This window comes from Vanacampus margaritifer, chromosome 8, assembly GCF_051991255.1.
Source record: "Vanacampus margaritifer isolate UIUO_Vmar chromosome 8, RoL_Vmar_1.0, whole genome shotgun sequence".
Lineage (NCBI taxonomy): Eukaryota > Metazoa > Chordata > Actinopteri > Syngnathiformes > Syngnathidae > Vanacampus > Vanacampus margaritifer.
Genome location: NC_135439.1, coordinates 10,927,145 through 10,948,626, shown reverse-complemented (window position 1 = coordinate 10,948,626; position 21,482 = coordinate 10,927,145). Strand labels below are relative to the sequence as shown.

Below are 21,482 nucleotides of genomic sequence, written 5' to 3'. Positions count from 1 at the left end.
GGACCAAACCACTAACTGACTCGCCAATCAGTGCCAATTAAAGAGTTATAATAGCAATCCTGTTGTTACAAATATAATATCCTGTTTTAAATGACACTGTTTACAGGCCGGTGTAAATCTCAATTGTAAATCAGCAGTAGTAAGTGTTTGCAAATAGAAATGTGTTAAAAATAATAGCATGTGATAGCCATCCCTTCTCAGTTAACGAGCAGTAAATTTGTTCATCAGCACAGGGATCTGCAAAGAGAGACAGGAAGCGGTGGACAGCAAGCAAAGAACAGGAGAGAGAGAGAGAGAGAGAGAGAGAGAGAGAGAGAGAGAGAGAGAGAGAGAGAGGAAAGAGGCCTTTGGGGATGACCATAAATATCTCTGAGTCATCTTAGTTTATTTGCGCTCTAGAAAGACGTACTCTGATATGTTATGTTAGGCTTTTTAACATGATCAGGTATTTGTAAGATTAACCTCACTTGCTTTAGGACAATTTGTCACGTGAATATACTGTTTTGACATGTACATTCCCGTCCTCCAGTACAATCGAGTGGCGTATGTTGCTCTACAAATACATACTGTACATTCCTGCTCTAATGCTGCTGAATAGGCACGGTGAGCCGTCGTGCCCACAAGCAAAACTCACACATTTCACACAGCGCAGCTGACCATATGACAAAGGATGCTAATTGGCTGAACTATGCATTCTGCTACATAACTACACATATGACAGAGCCAGGCGGACAGCACTAATGCAAACCTATTAACCACGCAGACGGTCGTGTCCGCGGGGCCCGGGGAGACACAGTGGAGGTGTTGTCAGACCACGCAAATAAAATGGTGATCGCCATTTTGGGAACACTAACAGTGGGTGACAATTCAGGCAAAAGTGTGTGCGTGTGTGTGATCTTATGACACACCGTCAGGGTACCTGGGATAGCAAAGACCTGGGACTGGAAATGGACACAATATGGGCGAGCAGTATACAGTGAATGCTGCCAATTTGTGGTTTCTGTTTGGCATTCACATTTTTCATTTTTGGGGGGGAGAACCTATTTTCCGTTATTTACGGAAAAACTCACCAGTCATATTTTTCTGTAGTGAAGCAAGAGAAGTCCCAAACACTTGGCACATTTCGTTCTGTGGTATGTTTTAGGGCCGGCCAAGTACCTATGCCAGGTATTGGTATCAGGCCAATACTGGCATTATTTTTAGGCAAAAAAAATCTAACATTGAGTAACTCATAAAAAAAAAATTATAATTTGTGTTAGAATTAGAAAGGTTTTTCTTCACAATGTTTTGTCATTGAGTTAAATGCATTTATATATCCAAAGTACTTGTAGTACTGGTACTCAGTAATTGGTGAGTACTCAAAGAAACAAATGTTTACTAGTGTCCTAACCATGTCAAAAAAAATAAAACTAGTTCAACCAAACTTCTGCTCAACCAATCTTGCTGTGTTCAAATTAGCCGGTCATTCACTACATGAATCTCATTTATAAACAATAAGTCAACAACAACAACAACAAAACAGTGGAACCTCCAAAGTGGAACAATTACAGTATTTTTTTAGGAAAAGTGTGCCTCGACAGCCAAACACAACTTAAGAGTTCAAACTATCATCGTGCATGGCATGCGGGTCATCATGTGACATGACCACTCGGGTGTTACTACAAGCACATGCTGGATGAGTGTCAGCGTGTGGCGGGAAGCCCACAGACACAAGCTGTGCTGATGACTTTGTGGATTTTGACCAGAGAATTTACCAGTCATATAAACACAACAAAGTGTAACACTCATGATATAGTTGTAGATTGCAACAGCCAATGTGCCTCAGCACCAACAGAGCCAAAATACAGAAGGAAAACAGATTTTCAATCTGATGCTACACACTGAGAGAAGAAATGGATTCTGTAGAGATCCCAATAACAATCTACTGCTCCATATCACTACCACATAATCTCTCTATCTCCCCCACTGCTGCCTGTAGGGATCATTCAGTGCCGCCCAGCCAAGCTGGTAAGGGGTGAAGTTAGGCAGACATTTTGTAAATATAGTGATGCACTTTTCTGAGTTGGGTCATGTGACGTTAGCAAGCTGAGATGTGACTACCCTGCCTTCACGTGCTGTTGGGAAAGGTGGACCTTACCACTTAGAAAATCCTAATTACGATCAAGTTCTGTTCATGTGCTTTTATTGTTATAGCAAAAAAAAATACACATAGCAGCTGATGTACTCTTTGCTCGTCAAACCGTACAATTACGGCAAAGAATGAGTTGTAAAGGACAGGACATCAAATTGTGTACGCTACGTAACAACCTGCTAGCGGACATTAACGCCCTTATAAGTGTTAATATTTTTTCTTGCTATTCACAAATCCTTTGGCGCTCTCTGCCATGTTGAAAATTGAAAAGGTCTCTCAGCTTGGAAAATAAATTCCTAGTTGTCCAGTAGAAAATACGACATGAGGGGGCGTTCACGTGCAATTTTCTACACGACATGTGGTATCTATTTACCATCATTTCGATACCACATGAAGGCAGCGCTAGTCGTTACCTGAGCCCTGGGAAACTGTGATGTCATTTTTAGGTGACAGGAAGTGGCAAAATGGCCGCCCCGTGTGATGGATAAAATGCCGCTTAACTTATATTTCACAAATGCATTATTAATCAGAATACTGTGTTTAGACTAGTGGGGTTGCATAGAACATAATATTGTAAGTATTCTCTTTTGAAGAATTATTCACCATCTGCCAAGTCGCTGCTTGTTGAAGTTCTCTATTTTTGGCTTGCAAATCAGGTCACTCGTTAGTTGAGGTACCACTGTAATTAAAATGAGTCACAAAATAATATTGTTTTCCTGAAATGAAATAAATGAAATCAAGTGTAAGAAAAACATAGCCAAAAGAACCAAACACGTTTTCATTTCCACATAATGTGTTTATCAGTGTGTATATCGGGATCCATATGCTTGTAAACACACAGTCTATATGGGTCCTTGTGTGGGGCGTATAAGAGCACATGTGTTACATTTGTGAGCGTGTATGTGTGTGAGCTGAAGTGAGAGCTGTGGGGGTGGGCAGGAGTCTGCCAAAGATGATTTCAAGAGCAGGTCAACTCCAGTGTACCCACACTAGCAAGTGAACCTTTTCCAAATACAAGGAAACAATAAACATGAGTTTATTTTAATATGCTTCAGTGACATGTTATAACCTAACAAATGTCCTCAAAACAAAGGCTGGCAAAGACACCAAAATAGCAAGATTGTGCACTCGCTCACCCGTACTCCCAAGGATGTGTGTCTCGCTCTCATGTTTTGTTATTTTCAGTGGTTGACGATGCCCACACTGGTGAGAAGATATTCCCCACTGGGAGGGTGTACATTGCAAATCCAAACATTGTTTTGAATTTGTTGAGTTGTAACCGACGAGTGAGTCAACACAACAACTTTTGGTAGAAACACATTACCTGGGTTCCAATACAATATTATATCAGTAATAATGATTTTTACCATGACAAATTTAGTCGATCTGGGGGATTGACTCCATCCTGACTCAATTAGAAAAATTATCCCAAAAAGGTAAAAAAAAAAAAAAAGTTTATGTATTTGTTAGCAGGCTACTTCATGCTCCATGGAGGATACGATAAGATGAGATCGAAGATAGACATGATTCACTCTAGCATTTGCATTTTGGGAAGAGGTGAGAATAATTATATCCATTTTCTGTACTGCTTGTCCTCATTAGGGTGGAAAAAGCTTGGGGGAGCTCGACTGCATGAGAGTTGGGGTACATCCTGGACTGGTTGTCATTCAATCACAGAGCACATCCAGACAAAATCGGCACTGACACTCACATTCAAAACAATTTAGAGACATCAATGACACTAGGATATATTTTTGTTAATTGGGGAGGAAGGTCGAGTAGCCGGTGAAAGCCCGCGAAAGCATGGGGAGAACTTGCAAACTCCACACAGGAAGACCGGGGTCAAGATTTGAACCACGGACCTAAGAACTATGACGCAGATGTGAACTACTAGTTCATTATGCAGCCTGAGAACAGGCCAAAAAAGCAAACTTCTCTTTCTGTGTTTTTATCTATTATTAAAAAAAGTCTCAAAAGACAGATTAGCCATGCAGCAGGTGTGAAGAAGAATATACTAGTATACCATGAAGTATGCAGACTCGCATTGAAAGCACACCAAAACCTGTAAAGGCACAATGTTTTGTTTTGACTGTTTACTATAATCACTGCTTTTCAATTTATTTTTACAATTAAGGAATGTTACAAGGTTAGATGTGTGAGGATCACATGAGGCGTTATCACCTATGCATTTAAGGGTTGAATTAGTTAACAAGTCAATTTTACAAATTCGCATCGATGTTTCATTCTTAAGTCGACTAATTACTAATTACTCATTTTGACAGCTTGTCGGTCATTTGGTCAATTCACGGAGGACTTTTGAGTTTTCTGCTGTTGAGAGACTAATCTGTAATTGTGGTAGATGAGAATAGCGCTTAGCCTCACTAGCGTCCACTAGTAGCCTAGCTAGCGTCCATTAGTAGCCTAGCTAGCGTCCACTAGTAGCCTCGCTAAATTACACTATTAGCCTCGCTAGCTTCCACTATTCTGAACTCCGTAGTCTTAAAAGATTCGTAGCAGTACTGGCAGAGAGCAGAGGGCCGCAACGCCAAGTGAAAAGCTATCTTTGTCGCTAAATGACTGATAATGTCAGGAAGAGACAAAAACGGTGTGCTACTGCTAACAAAAACATATATATATTTCTCAGTTGTTAAATACAACACACACCAGCATCGCGACGTGTCATTTTATGACACTGATGTCAGTGTACATGGCCGCATGGATGCTACAAGCATGTGGAAATACAGTTTTTGACCAAAATTGAGACCGGTAGCAAAAAATATACAATAAAGGTGTGAAAATTCTATAAAAGTGAGCCCCAAACAAACAGGAAAAAAATGCTTAATTTTGGGAGTCTGGCTAATATGTTTCCATCTTACAACATGCTATGCTATGAAACACAAGACGAGACCAGCAAGCTCGCTGAAGAAAAATGTGTAGACTCCCACTAATTACAAACACTAAAATCAGCGTAATGGGTATTTGGTGGTCAGTCAAAATAAGTCTTTATATGATGCAAAGCATGTTGGAGATTTGCTGTACTGTCTGTGCTGAAAAATATCAATGACATCATCAACTTATCGACTTCCGTTACGTTATAGTAGACTACAAAAAAATATTTTGTCATTTATTGTTTAAATATTACAGTAAATAACACTAACAGTTAAAAAAAATGCCAGTAAAGCATTGCTGTACAGTTAATAAAGTTGTTTTTGACAGCAACCCAGGAATGGATCATTTCTATTTCAACTAATTCTAATGGGAATAATTGTTCTTTGAAATATATTACAGAGGTTACCAGGAGTTGATCCTTTAATATTCCAGTTGCAAGACAGACGCTCGACTTCACATTTAAGGATATGAATTAAATAATTAAACACGCTGAAATATTCTTTTTGTTGTGTCTGCTAGGCTAAAGTGGGAGAATTCTTTAAAAAGACTGTCATTCCCTTTTAAGAGAGCCTGTTTGACGTAGTCTGAGCGCACATTAGCATGGCTGTACTGACACTCAGCATCCACACACAAAAGCTGTACAGCTTCAACTCTCTTTGCACCCGCTCTTGCTTTTCCTCTTCTCTCCATAGGCACACAAACACACGTTCACACGGAGAGAGAAGCACACACATTCAAGATAACTAGCGGGGACAGTGCTAGTGTGAGCCACAAATGAGCAGCTACGTTAAGTGACTAAACACATAGCTGAAGCATCATCTCTATGGGATACTGCTCGCACCAACCATTAGGCAGCCAACCCCTCCATTCGTCAGCACACGCACACACACACACACACACACACGTTCGTGTAACACGACGCCCCGCCAACACAACACCTCTCATGTGGAAACACATGTCATCGGCTGCCCTAACAGCAAGAGACCCATAGTACGTGTAATGTTTTGAAGATAAAGCACTCTCTTTTTAAACAATCAATTTTAAATAATAATATATATACGTAAAACTTGGTGCAAATGACTGATTTATTTTCTTGCCGATTTGGTCTGCTAAAGCCATTTGTACATGAACATAAACAAACCTCATTGAACATTGTTGCATAGCAGGTTATTGATAAAACAACCCTACTGGAAAACTACTCTATTGTAAGTTTAAGTGCTGCTTCTGTTATGCACGCCTTGGCCTCTAGGGGACAATGTATATGTCGGCAACATTTTTTTTTAAGAAACATTTTACAAAAAATTTTAAATTTCCATGCATTTTAATGGTAAACAATGTTTTGAGTATTTTGAGTTATGAGTGTGGTCACAGAACAAATTAAACTCATAAGTCAAGGTACCACTGTGCACTAGTTTAGTTATACTGTAGCTAGGAATGGTAAAACAATGGATGATTATGTGAATGGAGTACAGCGGACCCCCGCATAGTCGTGGTTTGGCCCACAAATAGCCTGGTCTACTATATTGATTTGCTCCCAAAAATATATAAATATGTTCAATTTTAAATATTACCATGCTCCCAAAGACATATTTAGAAGTTTTTTGTTTGTTTTTTATGCTAGAGCATACAGAAGGCTTTGATGCAGCCTCTGAACTGAAGAGAATGCTTGAGGCAATGGTAGTTATTACAAAAACGGCCAGCAGGTGGCAGCACAGTATAAGAGATCAACCATGTTGCAAAAAGCTCTTAGCTATATTCTAATGCTAATTGCTGCAAAACGGAAACAGATAGAAATGTAGTTTTTTCCTAATGAAAGAAGAGACGCTAATCTTTCTTTTGGTAAGTCCATGTTTTTATAGCAATAGAACACAATATTCTGTGGTCCTTGCAAAATCAATCAAAATCCAGTAAAACAGCCTGTAGCGAAGTGGGTTTCCTTCAGTGAAAATGGCTGGAGGGAGTGAATGAGTTAATTGCATTTTGAAACAATTGAAGGAGCAAATTACACTCACTTTACTATTACATTTGTAGATTCCAAAATGCAATTTATATTGTCAAGGAGGTTATAAAGAAGTGACATTTTTATTTGTGTTCTAATGATCTGCGGCCACGGCCCTAATTTGGAGCTACTCAGCTTGAAGGCTGAGCTTTTAATTTCAACATTGATTGCATAAAAATGCCTTAATGACTAGGGGAGACTAGAATATGAACCAAAATGGAAACAACCGAGAGCGCTGCGCTGGTGTCGCTGGCTCGAATGAGGACATCTCCCGTCTCTCTATGCTTTCGTCCTTTTTGTCCCCAGTAAAATAAATAGCTCTGCGGCTCCCCAGTTATGCAATAACAGTGATACGGGCAAAGACTACATGAAACCAGATGCAATGAGCTGGCTGCATGCCGCATGCCTTACAAAGGATGAGACGCATGAATCACATTCGGCATGAAAAGGTCGTTGTTTGGCTCAGCTACCTTCGTCAGGAAGTGCCCGCGGTGTTGAGTCTCAGATAGATAAGTCAGATATGACCTTACAGCAAAGGCAGGCGAGTTGAAGACTATTTCTCTGTCCCCTTGAGAAGGTAAGTATGAAGGGGACACAGTCTCACGTGAAAGTTGGTTTGTGTGTATGTTCGTCTCACTATACAGGGACTAAACAAAAGAGCAGCCAAGAATGCACACAGGAATGAAGAAGGTTGTCGTCTTCACGCATGTGTTTTTGTCTGCCATTCCGTAGGTCATGTTACGCACGTGTGCCAACTGGTGGTCGCGGGACCTCCATCCTTTTGCCCTGTGTTCTGCCAGAGGAGGAAGCTACTGTCTATTTATAAAGAGCTGCTACATTTAACCAGGTCGTGCCAACAAGACTGACAGACTTTGCAATGATACTTAGCAGCAGCATCTCCTCCACATTACTAGAGTACATGAACGTACAAATGCTGTAAATAAATAATGCTCTGATAAAAAAAAAAAATGAAGTTATAGATCATTTATGTACATTCTGTACAGTATGTTTCACATTTAGTGGAGTTATTGTGATGTATAAAATTAGAACAACACTTTTTTACCACTAATTTAACCAACCTGAACCTCATTTTTATTTTTATTTTATTTTTGAAAAGGGAAGTTAAAAACGAAAATCCTAAAATAATGTGGTACACCTCTTATGTGTGTATGTTTTTTTTGTGTGTGTGTACTCACGTGGCATTTTCTGAAGTTTTTTTTTCTTAAATCCATACTTTTGGGCTTTCCCACCCTCACCCTTTCTTATGTTTTTCCTTTTGGGCAAACTGTCAGGCTTCATGTTCTGTCCACCCTGTTGGTCATTGTTTTTATGTCTTTTAGTTCTAACTGTATTAATTTTTGTTGCAATTTGCGGTATAATGACTAGTGTTGTATCCGCATCTGCAAGTACTAACAAGTAACATGCCCATACTATTATTTCCGACGCTAATATAGGACTTTGGATGCAGCATCCTGTGCCTTGCCCGTTCATGACATTCACTGATGTGCACTGTATGCCGAGCCAAGATATCCTATTGGCCCTTGTACGCTCTGAACCAATGGCAGGACAGCTTTTTCATGTTGAAAAAAAAAAAAAAAGGTATCGGTACGGTATCGGCCGATACTGCACAACTGGAATTGGGGGCCCAAAAACGGTATCGGAACAACACTAATAATGACAATAAAGCTATTCTGATTTGGACTTTAAAAAAAACTCACATATTAACTAACAGTCTTCCCAGGCTCTTTCGTTTGACGAATGGGTGGCAGGCTCATCTGCAGCGTCACCTATAGTTAAACTATTAAAACACCCAACTGTTCTGTAACTTGTGGCATCCAGCAAAGAAGCATTTTCGGGAGTACTCGGCATAGCTAGCTAGCATGTTGGACAGATAAAATAGGCCTAGTAACAACAAATAACTCACAATTTCGTCAGATAACCACTAATGTAAACGAAGACACTCAAGTTTGAAGATGCATTTTCGGGTGTAGCCATAGCTAGCTAGCTAGCACATTGGAGCAATAGAAATGGGCCTAGTAACCGCAAATAGCTCATAATTACGTCGGATAATAACCACTAATGTGAGCGAAGATGTTGAAGGTCTTATAGGCTATAATGTAGCGGGAGAGAAGTGACACATGTTTGATGCCCAAATGTGTCACTAGTGGGCAATATTTTCGCTAGGTCCCAAATCAGGAAAACTGAAAGGGAACACCAGTTAAGCGGTCCATTTCCACAATTGAATAGTTAAGACTTGCACGTTTTCAGCAGTTATCTTCAAAAGTGTGTAATGTAATTAGAAACAAATTAGGGATAGACCGGCCGATAATCGGCGCCGATATTCAGCCTTTTATGAATATTGACATCGGCCTCTTTTTTTGTTTTGATGGCCAGTATATTAAAAACTGTTATATTTGCTCCGACGGGCGCTTTTCTCCTCCGTCTGCACTGAGTCAGCGGCTGTTGACTCCCTGCAGCATTGGCCCGCCCACAGCAACATGGTTGCTCGTGCAGTGCTAACAGCCAATAAGCAACATTTAGCGTCTATTAGCCCGCGAGCTAACGGTTGGCTCCCAGGCTAACCTAATAGCCGTTTTTTAGCGGCTTTTTGCGAGTTAACGTGTGGGAAAACAGTTAGCCCACGAGCTAACAATTAGCTCGCGAACTAACAGCTATTAGGCTCGCTCGTGGCCTAACCTAATTGCCATTTTTTTAGCGGCTATTTGTGAGTTATCCCGGGGTTAGCGGCTATTTGGGAGTTAGCGTGCAGAAGCCACATTATAGTTGGTGCAAAAGCTGATGGCAAACAAAAAACTAAACAAAAAGCTGTTTAATAAACATGTCCTTGAAGGCATTTAAGCAGTCAAGTGCTGGAGTTTTTATTATTATTTTATTATAAAAAAAATTTAAACCAACTTTTTTTTCGCAAATGTATATCGGCTTCAAATATTGGTTATCGGCCTCCCTGACTACCAATAATCTGTATCGTATCGGCCTTGAAAAAAAGCATATTGGTCTATCTCTAAAACAAATCTATAATTTCACTTTCACAGGGTCTTTAATAATATAGAAAAAGAAGAACAGAACGTAGAGTGGAAAGTGAAAGTAAGTCTCTCAAGTCTTGTACCAAACTTCACTCCACGTCATTCTGGAATGTTTAATTATAATTAACACGTCAATAGTAATGAAAAGTTACAGTACACCACATTTTGACTCAGCCTGTCATGTAATGTGATCCTTGCCTTGCTCATCAGGCCTCCCACCTGCTCCCTCCAGGTTTCATAGCACGCCTCAGTCCACCTGCTTGGGGCTGCAGAGCAGAATATCTAACCTCGCCGCCGCCGCACCTGCTCTCACTGTTCAGCCTCTGCTGCATTATCCCTCGTTTATTATGCGGATCAGTTGTTGACACTGCAGAATTAAAATAAAGTCCTGTGCAAGCAAGCACAGTGATGCTGCTGAAATGGGCAAGTTACTACTTACAAGTGAGTTTAAAAAGATGCAATAGAACAACAACAGAACGAAATTGCAAGTGGCAAGGATTTGCAAAGGAAAGCAAAACTTATATTATCTCTGTCTATATTTGCGCAGGGGAAACAATGAAATAATTATCACTGTCAAACCACACCAACTAATACTGTATCAATAATGTGCTGTACTTCATCACTTACTATCAAGCTTTGCCAAGTTTGCTGCCACTCAAAATAGCCAACATCGAAATGACTGCAGAACTTGCAAATGATTTGAACACGAGCGTCAATATATACAAACATTCACATATTAACATAATGCTCGGAATGTAATGGGTTAACAATCAAAGGGTTATGATATGATTTCGTGTTTTCAAGTAGCATCTGTCACCGAGGGCTAAGATGGCGTTTGCTCAAAGTATCTTATCTCATTCTCGCACGTGGCGCTCTTGTCTTCGGGTGCATGTTTATCAGTATGACATTGGTGTCAGCTGACATTCAGGCCTATCAGCTAATAAGATGTTCACAAGATGGTGTTTATTCACATGCGCCACATGGAAAACTGACAGTCGCCTAAGATGTTCGTTCACTTCAGTCATTGTCATGTACTATTTAAGTAACAATATGGGGACATATTGGTTGGTGGAATCAAATCCAATTCATGTTTTCAATTGAAATTTGATGAGGAAAAATGTGGTATATTGTGTGAAATAGGTTGTTCAGTACAGTACAGTGATTTGATTCCCAACCATGGGTGCCATAATAAATTATTTAATTTCACTCAATTAAAAATGTTTTCATTAATTACAAATATATATCTTTGTTCTTTCATCTATGCAGGTCCAGTGATGTGAACAATTAAATGTGGTTGGTTTATATTAGATTGCACCTGTTGGCGCAAATACAACAGAATAAGACATGGCTTACTTTGAATATATTGCACTGACTTCATATGGGTAAGTCAATTTGTGAGTAAATTGAGAGGAGAGCATCATTATTTCATCATTTTTGTTCGGTGGGGTGTTGTGAGATTTTTCTTATGTTAAATGTTGGCTCAGTAAAGGCTGGGAAATACTGATCTAGCAATCATGTAGAAGTGATTAGGGACGTCCAATACTACTTTTGTTTTTCAGACCAAAACCAGTACGAATTCTTAATTCACCGATACCAATACCAAGTACCGATACCACTTGGGATACATACAAATTTCCCCCCAAAAAACAATGACAGATAAGTTTAAAGAAAGGACTGTACACCCCAAAAAAGCATCTGTCCATAACATTGTATGAAATTAATGGCAATTTTCTATTCTTCTCATTTCTAGCTCCTGATGGTAAAATGGCGGCAAGAGCGAAGCCAATACTGGTCTCAGTCACCATTGCGAGCACCGATTCCTTGAAAGAAGGTCGGGTATCAGCCTTTGTTGACGGTGGTTGTGCTCATAAGTTTCCATACTACTCGGGGAGGGGGGGGGGGCATGTAAACGTATGAGCACAAATATATATCAATGCAGATCCTATTATGGACAGCATTAATCTGCCAAACAGGAGTTCAGAACATTCAGACTATCTCCCCATTATTTGATATTAAACAATGAATATATTGAATTGAATTCAAGGACTGTATCTAGTCCGTCAACAATTTCTGTTCTCCATTTCTAAGGAAAAGTCAACGCTTCGACATTGCTCCACTGTCATGTACAATCAGGCTGCCGGCACCATCCATCTCCTGCAAACGAGCAACCCGACAACATACTGTACATCACACCGTATGCATCCGCTAATGTCCATGATGGCCCACTTTCCCCCTGATGCAACACCATTGTGTAAACAAACACCCTGAGGTCAACCAGTGGGAGGTCAAAAAGGAGGGAAGCAACACACCTTGCTTGTCCTAAGCACACCAAAGCCGTAGTCGATCTTTTCACAGCGGGTTCGGCTACATAACAGACACGGGGACCCCTCCCTCTGGTCTTAACAGCTGGCAGGTAACCTTCATCTAAGATGCCTCTGCTCTCGTTGAAACCTTTCAAGAACATTCCAAATGTCTGCAGACAGACCGTATAAGCGTCTTAAGCATCACCGAACACGACGACTAAATTGCACCGGGTGTAAAGGAGCGCGCTATGAGTGTCGAGTCTGCCGTTTGGAGGGCGCACTCGTGCGCAGTCGCTCAGTTAACCACACTACGGCTCAGACATGGTGCAACAATGAAACTTCGACAGTAAGAAAACCGAAATGGAAGAAATTGTATTATATCGCAATATGAAGCCAAAGTGTGAATAATGCTTTATTGCTGTCTTCTACCCCGTGCGTGTTGTTTCAAGGCTGTTACACTATTAGAAGTGGCATCAGCATGCTGCCAAAGCGTGAGTCACACGGCAGGTAGGTTGACCACCCCGTGTGAGACAAAACACTTGTGTGTGTGTGTGGGGGGGGGGGGGGGTGTACGCGTGTGTGAAGAGCCTCCTCGCACTTCTCCAAAGGTGAGCGTAGTGTGACAAAGTGCCATCAGTGAAGCTGAGTAAGCCGCTGCAAGCTAAACCAGGCTTGGGTGACTGTTCTCTTCCTCACGCTTCAGCACTTGAAACTTTCGCATCACAAAGTATACAATAACACAAGAGAATGACAACAGGAATTAGGATGAGAAACACTCTCCTGAATGAAGAATTCCATTACTTAGTCTTTTTTCCGAGCGCATGTACAGGCGTTATTGAAATAGAAATAAAATTACCGAATGAACAATACTGAGTTCTCCAGAAGAAAAAAAAAAAAAAGGAAATAGAAGTACAGACAACTCACCAGGTCGTGGTTTGTGGAGTTGGAATCGTCTTGGGGAAAAGGGACGTAGACAGCTAAGGCCATACAGTTGGCAAATATAGCAATTAGTATAAAGATATCAAATGGCCTGGGAAAGGAAGTTAAGGAATAATCTTGCAAGACACAAAACAAGTCATTGGCCAAATAGCATAACTGTCCAAATTATTTTTAAATTTAAAGTGTGTTTTTTACTGTCCAGTTCAGACTTATGTGCAAAAGTCGAATATAGAAAAATTTACTCTTTTTGTTTGTTGGATTTGTTGCGATTTATCTTGTTTTATTAAAAGGTTAAAAATCAAAAAAAATAAAAAAAGACTTAACCCATAATGCCATTCGACAAACAATATTGTTCAAAAATTCTGATCAGTTTATTTATAAAGATGTGACTATTGCATGTTGCATCAGGATGTTTATATTAAAAATAAAGGCAACGCAAACAATTTGTTTACAAAATAGTTTAGTCTCCTCTAAACACGGCATTCTGATTGATATTGAGCTTATTTATAAAGCACTTTAACAAACAACACAGTCGACCAAAGTGCTATACAAAAATCAAAGAAAAAGGCACAAAATAATAGACAACAATAGTAAAACGGTAAAAAGGCACATAAAAAAACATTAAAAACAGCAACAAAGTCAACTCTCAATCGAGGTTAAACGGCAGTGAGAATAAGTGAGTTTTTAGCAGTGACTTCAAAACAGGAAGTGAATTGACCTGCCTGATGTTCAGAGGGTGGCCATTTTGCCACTTGCTGTCAACTGAAAATGACATCCCACTTGCTCAGGTGTCAAGTAACGACTCAGTACAGCTCACCTGTTTTCAGGAGCTGAGCTGTGATTGGTCGTTACCTGAGCCCTGAGCAACTGTGATGTCATTTTCAGTCAACAGTAAGTGGCAAAATGCCCGGCCCCTGAGATAGATAAAAACAGCATTCTGCTGCTTAATCCATATATTAACTCATTCACTGCCCTTGACGGCTATAGACGTCATAAATTCATTTTAACTATTTCTATTAGTTTAAAAAAAAATTCCACTTTTGTTAACAAGAGTATGAAAACCTAGAATTTTTGGGGGGTACATTTAGAACAGATAGAACATTTGTGATTGATCGTGAGTTAACTAGTAAAGTCATGCAATTAAAAACAATTACAAATTTTAGTCACCTGACACCCCTAATTTTTTCTTTTAAAAAATAAATAAATAAAATAATTGTAATATTTTTTCCAATTTTTAATAATCTTTTCTTTCTTTTTTTTTAAAGAAAAGATTATTACAAATTAAATTAAATTATTTTAATAATCTTTTCTTTTTTAAAGAAAAGATTATTAAAAATTAGGGGCGTCAGGCGATTACCATTTTTAATTGTAATTAATCGCATGACTTCACGATTAATCACAAATTTTATATCTGTTCTAATACAATAAAATGATAGGTTTTCATACTCTTGTTAACAAAAGTGGGAAAATATTAAACTAATAGAAATAGTTAAAATAAATTTTTGACCTCTATAGCCGTCAATGGCAGTGAATGAGTTAATCAGAATATTGTGTTTAGACTAGTGGAGCAACAGAGATTTTTTGGGGGGTTGAACTTCCCTTTAAATATTGTATTTCATTAAAAAATATATATATATTATTAATTCCAGCCTCAACATAGATATGCCTCAAAACTAAGCAAAGTGCAGCTATGATGAAAACTGTATAGTTTCACCAAATATTGTGTCTGGTGAGTGTATATTTTAACGGTCAAACATGCACCTAGTGCAATATTTAGACAGCCAGTAAAGGATACTTCCACTCCACCAGGCTGATGCAGGCCCTACGTATGGGATTGTTGAGGTTGAGGCAGAACAGAGCCCTCGGCGGCCTGCTGTTGGCGTTACTGCCCTGTTTCTTGCTCTTGGCATACTGCTGCCGCTTCTTCTGTGCCAACGCACCTACCGGGATGGTCGAGGTTGACGGGGCAGGCGGGGCGGGCGCAGCGGCCGGCGCCGCGGGTGCAGGGGCTGGGGTCGGAGCAGGTGCCGGAGCTGGGGCCGGGGCAGGCGTCGATGTTGGAGGAGCTTCTGGGTCTGTTGGGGCTGGGTCTGGGGTAGGCCCGTTGGCGCTCATGGTGCAGGTGTGGCTCTGTGAGGGGCATACAGCAGCATGGATCTGCCAGTATGGACAGGGACGCTAGTTGGGGGCAGAATAGTCTGACCAATGAGCTGGCAGGTCACCAGGGGGAGTGACTCTGGTGCTGCTGGCATAGTTTGCCTCTGAAAGAGAAAGGGGGACTCATTAGCATCGATGATTTTAACAATAAATAATATAAATGCTAATAATAATGTGCTAGATGCAAGTCATATTTATGAATGAAACATAATGACATCCACTAAACATGTCCACGGAGCTCATAATCTGTATGCCTGCACCTGGATCAAATTCAACAAAATTATATTACACTACCTGCGCCAATACTTAGACGTAGTTCCAGCAGACATAAAGTTTAGTCTACTTTCAGCCACCAAACTGCGCCAGACACATGTCAAAACAAACTGGAAGGAAGCTTATTTTTTCTTTAACTACACAATACAATTGCTTACAGTGTTGGTAGGTAAAGACCCTGAAAAACAAAATATGTCTTCTTCAAAGTTCAAACATGTACATGGGAACACGTTAAAATTTTGACTTCACGGGGACTTTTATTTGTTTTCATTTTCTATTTCAATTGCTTACCAAATGATATCTTAGCTTATCCATTGTCCATGTTTTTTCTTTTTTCTTTTTTGAGGAGGTGATACCTGGCATGCCAGTCCCCATATTTACAGTAGGTATGCACCGTTTTTTTAAAAAATATACAACATAATCATTTAATGCAAATTATTGGGAGTATTAAGTTACAGCTCAATGACCCCCGCCGGTCCAGTTTGAGAACCACTGAGCTGCTTCAAATTAAGAAATCACTTATGCAAAACAGATCTTTAAACGGAAGCAGGTGACATTGTGTGGCACAATGAAAACAGGGAAATAAGCCAGTTTAAGCATCTATTGGTCTCCTCACTTGTGTTACCAAGTCCTTGAACTGCAAGCAGGCCCCAGAGCGGAGCAAGGAAGAGAAAAAGGTCACATTGCAGCGATGCTCTCCTTACTCAATCTACGTAAGACAGTGGAGCAATCACATGTGATCCATATTGTCGTGTCACATTACATAACTCACATCACATCATCAGCCTTTGTGCTGCATGTTCATGGAAAAAACATACAAAAGGAGGCTTTAACATAAAACAATACTGTATACTACACTGCACCGACAGCGTCGGTTATGCACGTTCACATTCATTGTTAGATAAAGCAAAGCCTTTCGTTTATCCTTGGAGCATGACAAGGTAGGACAAATCTTGCAACAACAACAAAAAAACAGCCCACGAACCTCTATTAATATGTCTCTCATAAACATACACGCGCGCTCGAGATGATAATGTGGACTCCACATGACCAAAGACAACCTGAGTGCGTGTGCGCGTGTGTGTGGATAAAAAGCAAAGGTATCGCGCCTGGGCATTAAAACTGATTTATGGTTGATGACATGGTGGTGAAGCTCATCCACGTCCACACACATTCGTCGAGAGGAAATTGGCTATCAATAAGAGCTGCCCTCTTTGCCGTGGTAAGAATAAAATGAGACAAGTACACACACACATCACCATCCCCTGCATGCATATGAAATCGGAAAACGATGCTATGCTAAAGAAGCTACATTCTGACCAGAAGAGAGCTCACCGGACCTTTTTTTTGGGGGGGTGAGTTAAACAGGATACTTTAGCCGCTCGGTATCACTGCTCCAACGCTCGGGAGGGCTGGCTGTGTCCTCTCAAACGACGCTTTGAAATTCATCGGTTCCAGTGGTAAGAAGCAGGACGCGAGACAGATCCGTAGAGGCTGAGCACTAATGAAGCTCTCCCATGGTGCTAGTGGAGAGATGCGGCCAACAGAACAGAGCATCCACGTCCACTGGCTGCTTGTGCTCGTCACAGGCGCTCGCTGAACCCCCCCCCCCCCCCCGCCCCCCCTTATTCATTTGTCCCACAACAGCTAAAACAGCCGTAAAACCTGACACTGGCCCAAGTCGCTTAATGCACCAATCCCTGCGTGCCAGGAAAACTTCAGTACAGTAAACACTGGAGGTTTACATGTTGCTGGTTTAAGGTCCGTTATCGTAAAAAATACAATTAAATGAAATAGAAGTTAATACAACCCTATTTCAGTCTCTCGTTTATATTTGGTGTAATTCCACTGTCAACAACTAGATGGCGGCATTCTTATTTCGTTGTGACATGTAGGTTAATTTTATATTGTACATCTTTGGGCGTGATTACTTATGTATATTGTTAGATGATAAGTTTGTTAATTTGGAAATTACAAGATTTGTTTATCGGTACACGCAATTACTGTTGTTGACGTTTAACATTTTCAATTTATATTTTTACTGTTTTTGAATTTACTTATAAGTATATAGATGCCATATAACTATGTGTACTTAAATGAATAACACTGTGATAATGTTTTTGTCACTTTTATTGGAATCTCTCACTCCCTTCCAGCTCTTGAGATAAGAATGTGTATGTTTTAAAAGTTGTCAAGTTCTCATGTCATTAGTCATTTGGTCGTAAAAACTGAAGGTCAAAGCCTGTCTACATCATTTCTCCAAGCCTGGTGGAGAGCTGAGATAATCGTATCAGTATCATCATGTCTGCTTATTAAGAACACTAATTCTTTGTCAAGTCTAAGGGCGGGAGTATTCTTTTTACAAGTATAAAGCAACTGTGTGTTTTCGTATTCGACACACTGGAAGCTTAACATCACCTTTCGAATGTAAGCTATTCTCCTGTGTCTTTAAGAGCTCTTAAATAAACTCCTTGCAAGGAACTTTTTCATACGATCTCAATTCTGCAATTTATTTGAACACGCAAAAGATTACACATAATAAAGTAATCAAATAATGCCTTCACTGTACACGGTTTTTAAAATATTTTTGTTATCCGTTCCTCTTGCTCTCGATCTATTTTGTGTTTGAATGTGTTTTTTTAACATCTGTTGAAGATATTAAAATAAATGGTGTCTAGAAATTTTGTGCCATCTAGTCGTGAATTAATCATCTGTTTTTAAAACCCTCTATTAATTTAAAAAGTATGTTCTATCACGTTGTAACAATCTGCAGTGTGGCACTGTGCCACAGGGTGGCGCCTTTTTCATTTTGGCCATCAATGTATTTGACGCCGTGGATGAGTACGCTTATCGTGACGCTTGGTAGCGTCAAGAAGCCCACTGTTTTTGTTTCCTTTTAATAAAGTAAGCAAGCCTATGGACTTCCAGTTCCTTTGGTGCTCTCCTTTTTTTTGCTATCCAGCTGCGTTGTCCATGGTTGATAAGCCGCCGCGCGTTACAACATCAACATACTTTTTTTTTTATAGAATCGCATAGGTGTAGTAATCACTCATTATATTACATAGGAGGCTGACCATTTGCCACAATTTTTCTTTATGCGAGTACTACCCAACACTTCCTTCCACAGTCCCAAAACATGCATCTTTGGCTAATTGAAGACTCTAAATTATTCATAGACGTGATTATGTGTGTGAACGATTGTTTGTATATATGTGCCCTGTGATTGGCTGGTGACCAGTGTGTGTACATCACAAGGTCAGCTGGGATAGGCTCCATTTAATGAGGCCAAGCGCTATAAAAAAAAATATGCTAGAAATCGTACAAGGTGGTTGTCTGCCTCACAGTTCTGAGGTTTAGGGTTTGAATTTTGGCTCTGCACCTCCTGTGTAAACATTTCCGTGTTTGTTAATTGATTGAAGGAATAGTTCATGTTGATATGCAGACCACAATCTTTCAACCTTGTCGGTCTGCTGTTGAGTAACTTTCTTGTTTGGATTTATTGTTTGTGACTAGACAGTTTCAGCGTGACATGATGGACAAGTGGTTAGCAAGTCCGCGTCACAGTCTCTGGGCTCCAGCTCACCTGCAACCTGACTGAAGATAGGCGCTATAAAAAAAAAAAAAAAAATGGATATAAGTGGCACACGGTCCTGAGTGGTTAGCATCTGCTACAGTCCTTGTGTGGGTTTTCTGCAGGTACTCCATCTTACTCCCACATTCCCAAAACATTAAGTTTCTTCTTCAAGTTGATACAGTATGGAGACCACAATCTTTCAACCTTGGCGGAGGTTTGTTATCGAGTACCTTTCTTGTTTGGATTTATTGCTTGTCGAGACAAGTTTTTGGGGCAGCGCAATGAGATAGCGGTTCGACCCTTTGTCTCACTGTTGAGAGGCTCTGTTGGTTCTTATCTCAGTTCATGGCCACCTGTATTGATGGTCTCTGTGTGTTTTGTAAAGGTATTCTGACTAAATGGCAATCAATAATGTCATGGCAACATTGTCACTATTGACAGGATACATCCAAATCTCATGCAGTAGTATTAATCAGTTGCAATGCGACCACAGTTGTTTAGTAGGCATTCCATTAAATATGATCCTACCTTGCAAGGTGAAGCGTCTGTGGCGAGTTGGAGCTGTTTGTCCAGGTTGACAACACGGAGCACAAAACAAACATCCTTTTTCCTTTCGGTGCTGGTGAGGAACTCAAACTGAGGGAGGAGAGGAGAACGTCTGCTTGATAGTGGCTTGACAAAGCCAAGGTATCATCTTACCTGTCTGCTCAGGGTAACGGTTTCTTCCTCTAGAATCTTCCTGAATTATTTACCTGCGTGTGCAGTGTGTTTTTTATGTTGAATACAATGTGCTTGTTTGCACTCTTTTTGAAACAAGCGCATGTGAATTCATGAGCTATGATGAAATTAAAACTACATTATATATGTTTTTCCTTTTCTTGAATGACCAGCCAAGATGATGATATAAAAAAAAATAAAAACACTAAAAAGTGTGGCTGTGTGATTTATACTAAATTTATATGAGGTAGAGGTGAAAGGTAACAAGATAAATGGTGTAGTGAGACCAAACAATAACAGATATTTCTCCCTACATACAGCTGATATTACACTGTATGCATAGTAACAGAAGCTGAAGCTAAAGAATTTTTTTTAACGGTATTTGCCTTTTCCCCCAATGGATCTGTGTATTCACGCTAATAAATTGAGAGCAATCGTTGAGGTCAAACACAATCTGTTCCAGGACAATCTTTCCCATCGGAAATAATGAAAACAGGAACAAGCCGTTCTAGGGTTAACTAGCCTGTCACCAACATAAAATCGCCATTAACTTTACTAAACAAACGTTTTTGCGGCAAACGCCGGTTTGACGAACATTGACTGGTATTAAGCCATAAAAACAATAAAATATTAACTTTAATAGCATACTGTTCCATTCTTGTAACTCAAGTAAAAAAAAACACGTTACCTATTATTAAACAAGCACACCCAAAACCCATCAAAATTAAATGTATTTCTGCTTGTAGCCCCGTTTCCTCTTTCCTGCTGACTTTTACACCAGTAAGAATGATGAAAACTGAGCAAATTCTTAAAACAACTGTGCAAAACGCTTTCTGAGACGGTGTTCAACTCTGCACCTCCCTTCCCCTGCAGACGCTCTCAAAGCCCATCTGTAGTCCTGAGGATTATAGCGCAATGCAGTTATTTTCACTTAAAAGGGGAGTAAAAACACAGACAGAGGGTGCAGTGGCCCCCAGGGACTGTGGATGCCATTTGGCACAGTGCAGCAGTGTTGCCCTATACACCTCCTTTACTCTGCCTCTCTACCATAAATATTAACATGCAGTACATGCAAATGACTGTGGTCGGGAAAGTGGTACTTTGAACTAGTGTTTCGGGGGGTCTTCAAAGCAGTACATACTGTCCACTTGTTCGTATTATTTTTTTTTTACCTTGTTAAAAAATTGTGACCACCCCACCACCCCGGCCTTATACGCACTGCCTACGAGCTGTATGTCTCGTCTGTACGTATACCGTAGTTTATCTGCTCGTGATGTAGGAGGAGCAAGATGGCCGTTGAAGAGGGTCTTCTGCCCAGGTCATAACTGTTTTAATTTCCTTATTTCCTCAGTAGAACTTTTATCTGTGGATGTGTCTTTGTTGAGTGTTGTCGCGATTTCTGCTAGCTGCCGGCATGTCTGGAGGACCTCCTCTAATTCCACAACAATAGACCATT

The 21,482-nt window shown here is 40.1% G+C and overlaps 1 protein-coding gene across 18 annotated transcripts in view; it reads right to left on the bottom strand.

Annotated features, from left to right (window-relative positions):
- Positions 1 to 17,312, bottom strand: part of cacna1da (calcium channel, voltage-dependent, L type, alpha 1D subunit, a) — a 75,959-nt gene extending 58,647 nt beyond the window's left edge. For all 18 annotated transcript variants that reach the window (XM_077572899.1, XM_077572894.1, XM_077572895.1 and 15 more), the window contains exons 1-3: positions 17,076 to 17,312; positions 15,101 to 15,566; positions 13,291 to 13,396 (exon numbers count right to left, since the gene is read on the bottom strand). In XM_077572899.1, the coding sequence (XP_077429025.1) occupies positions 13,291 to 13,396; positions 15,101 to 15,420 (426 nt within the window). In that variant the 5' untranslated portion in view covers positions 15,421 to 15,566; positions 17,076 to 17,312. The remainder of the gene's footprint in view (positions 1 to 13,290; positions 13,397 to 15,100; positions 15,567 to 17,075) is intronic.
- Between the last annotated feature and the right edge of the window lie 4,170 nt (positions 17,313 to 21,482).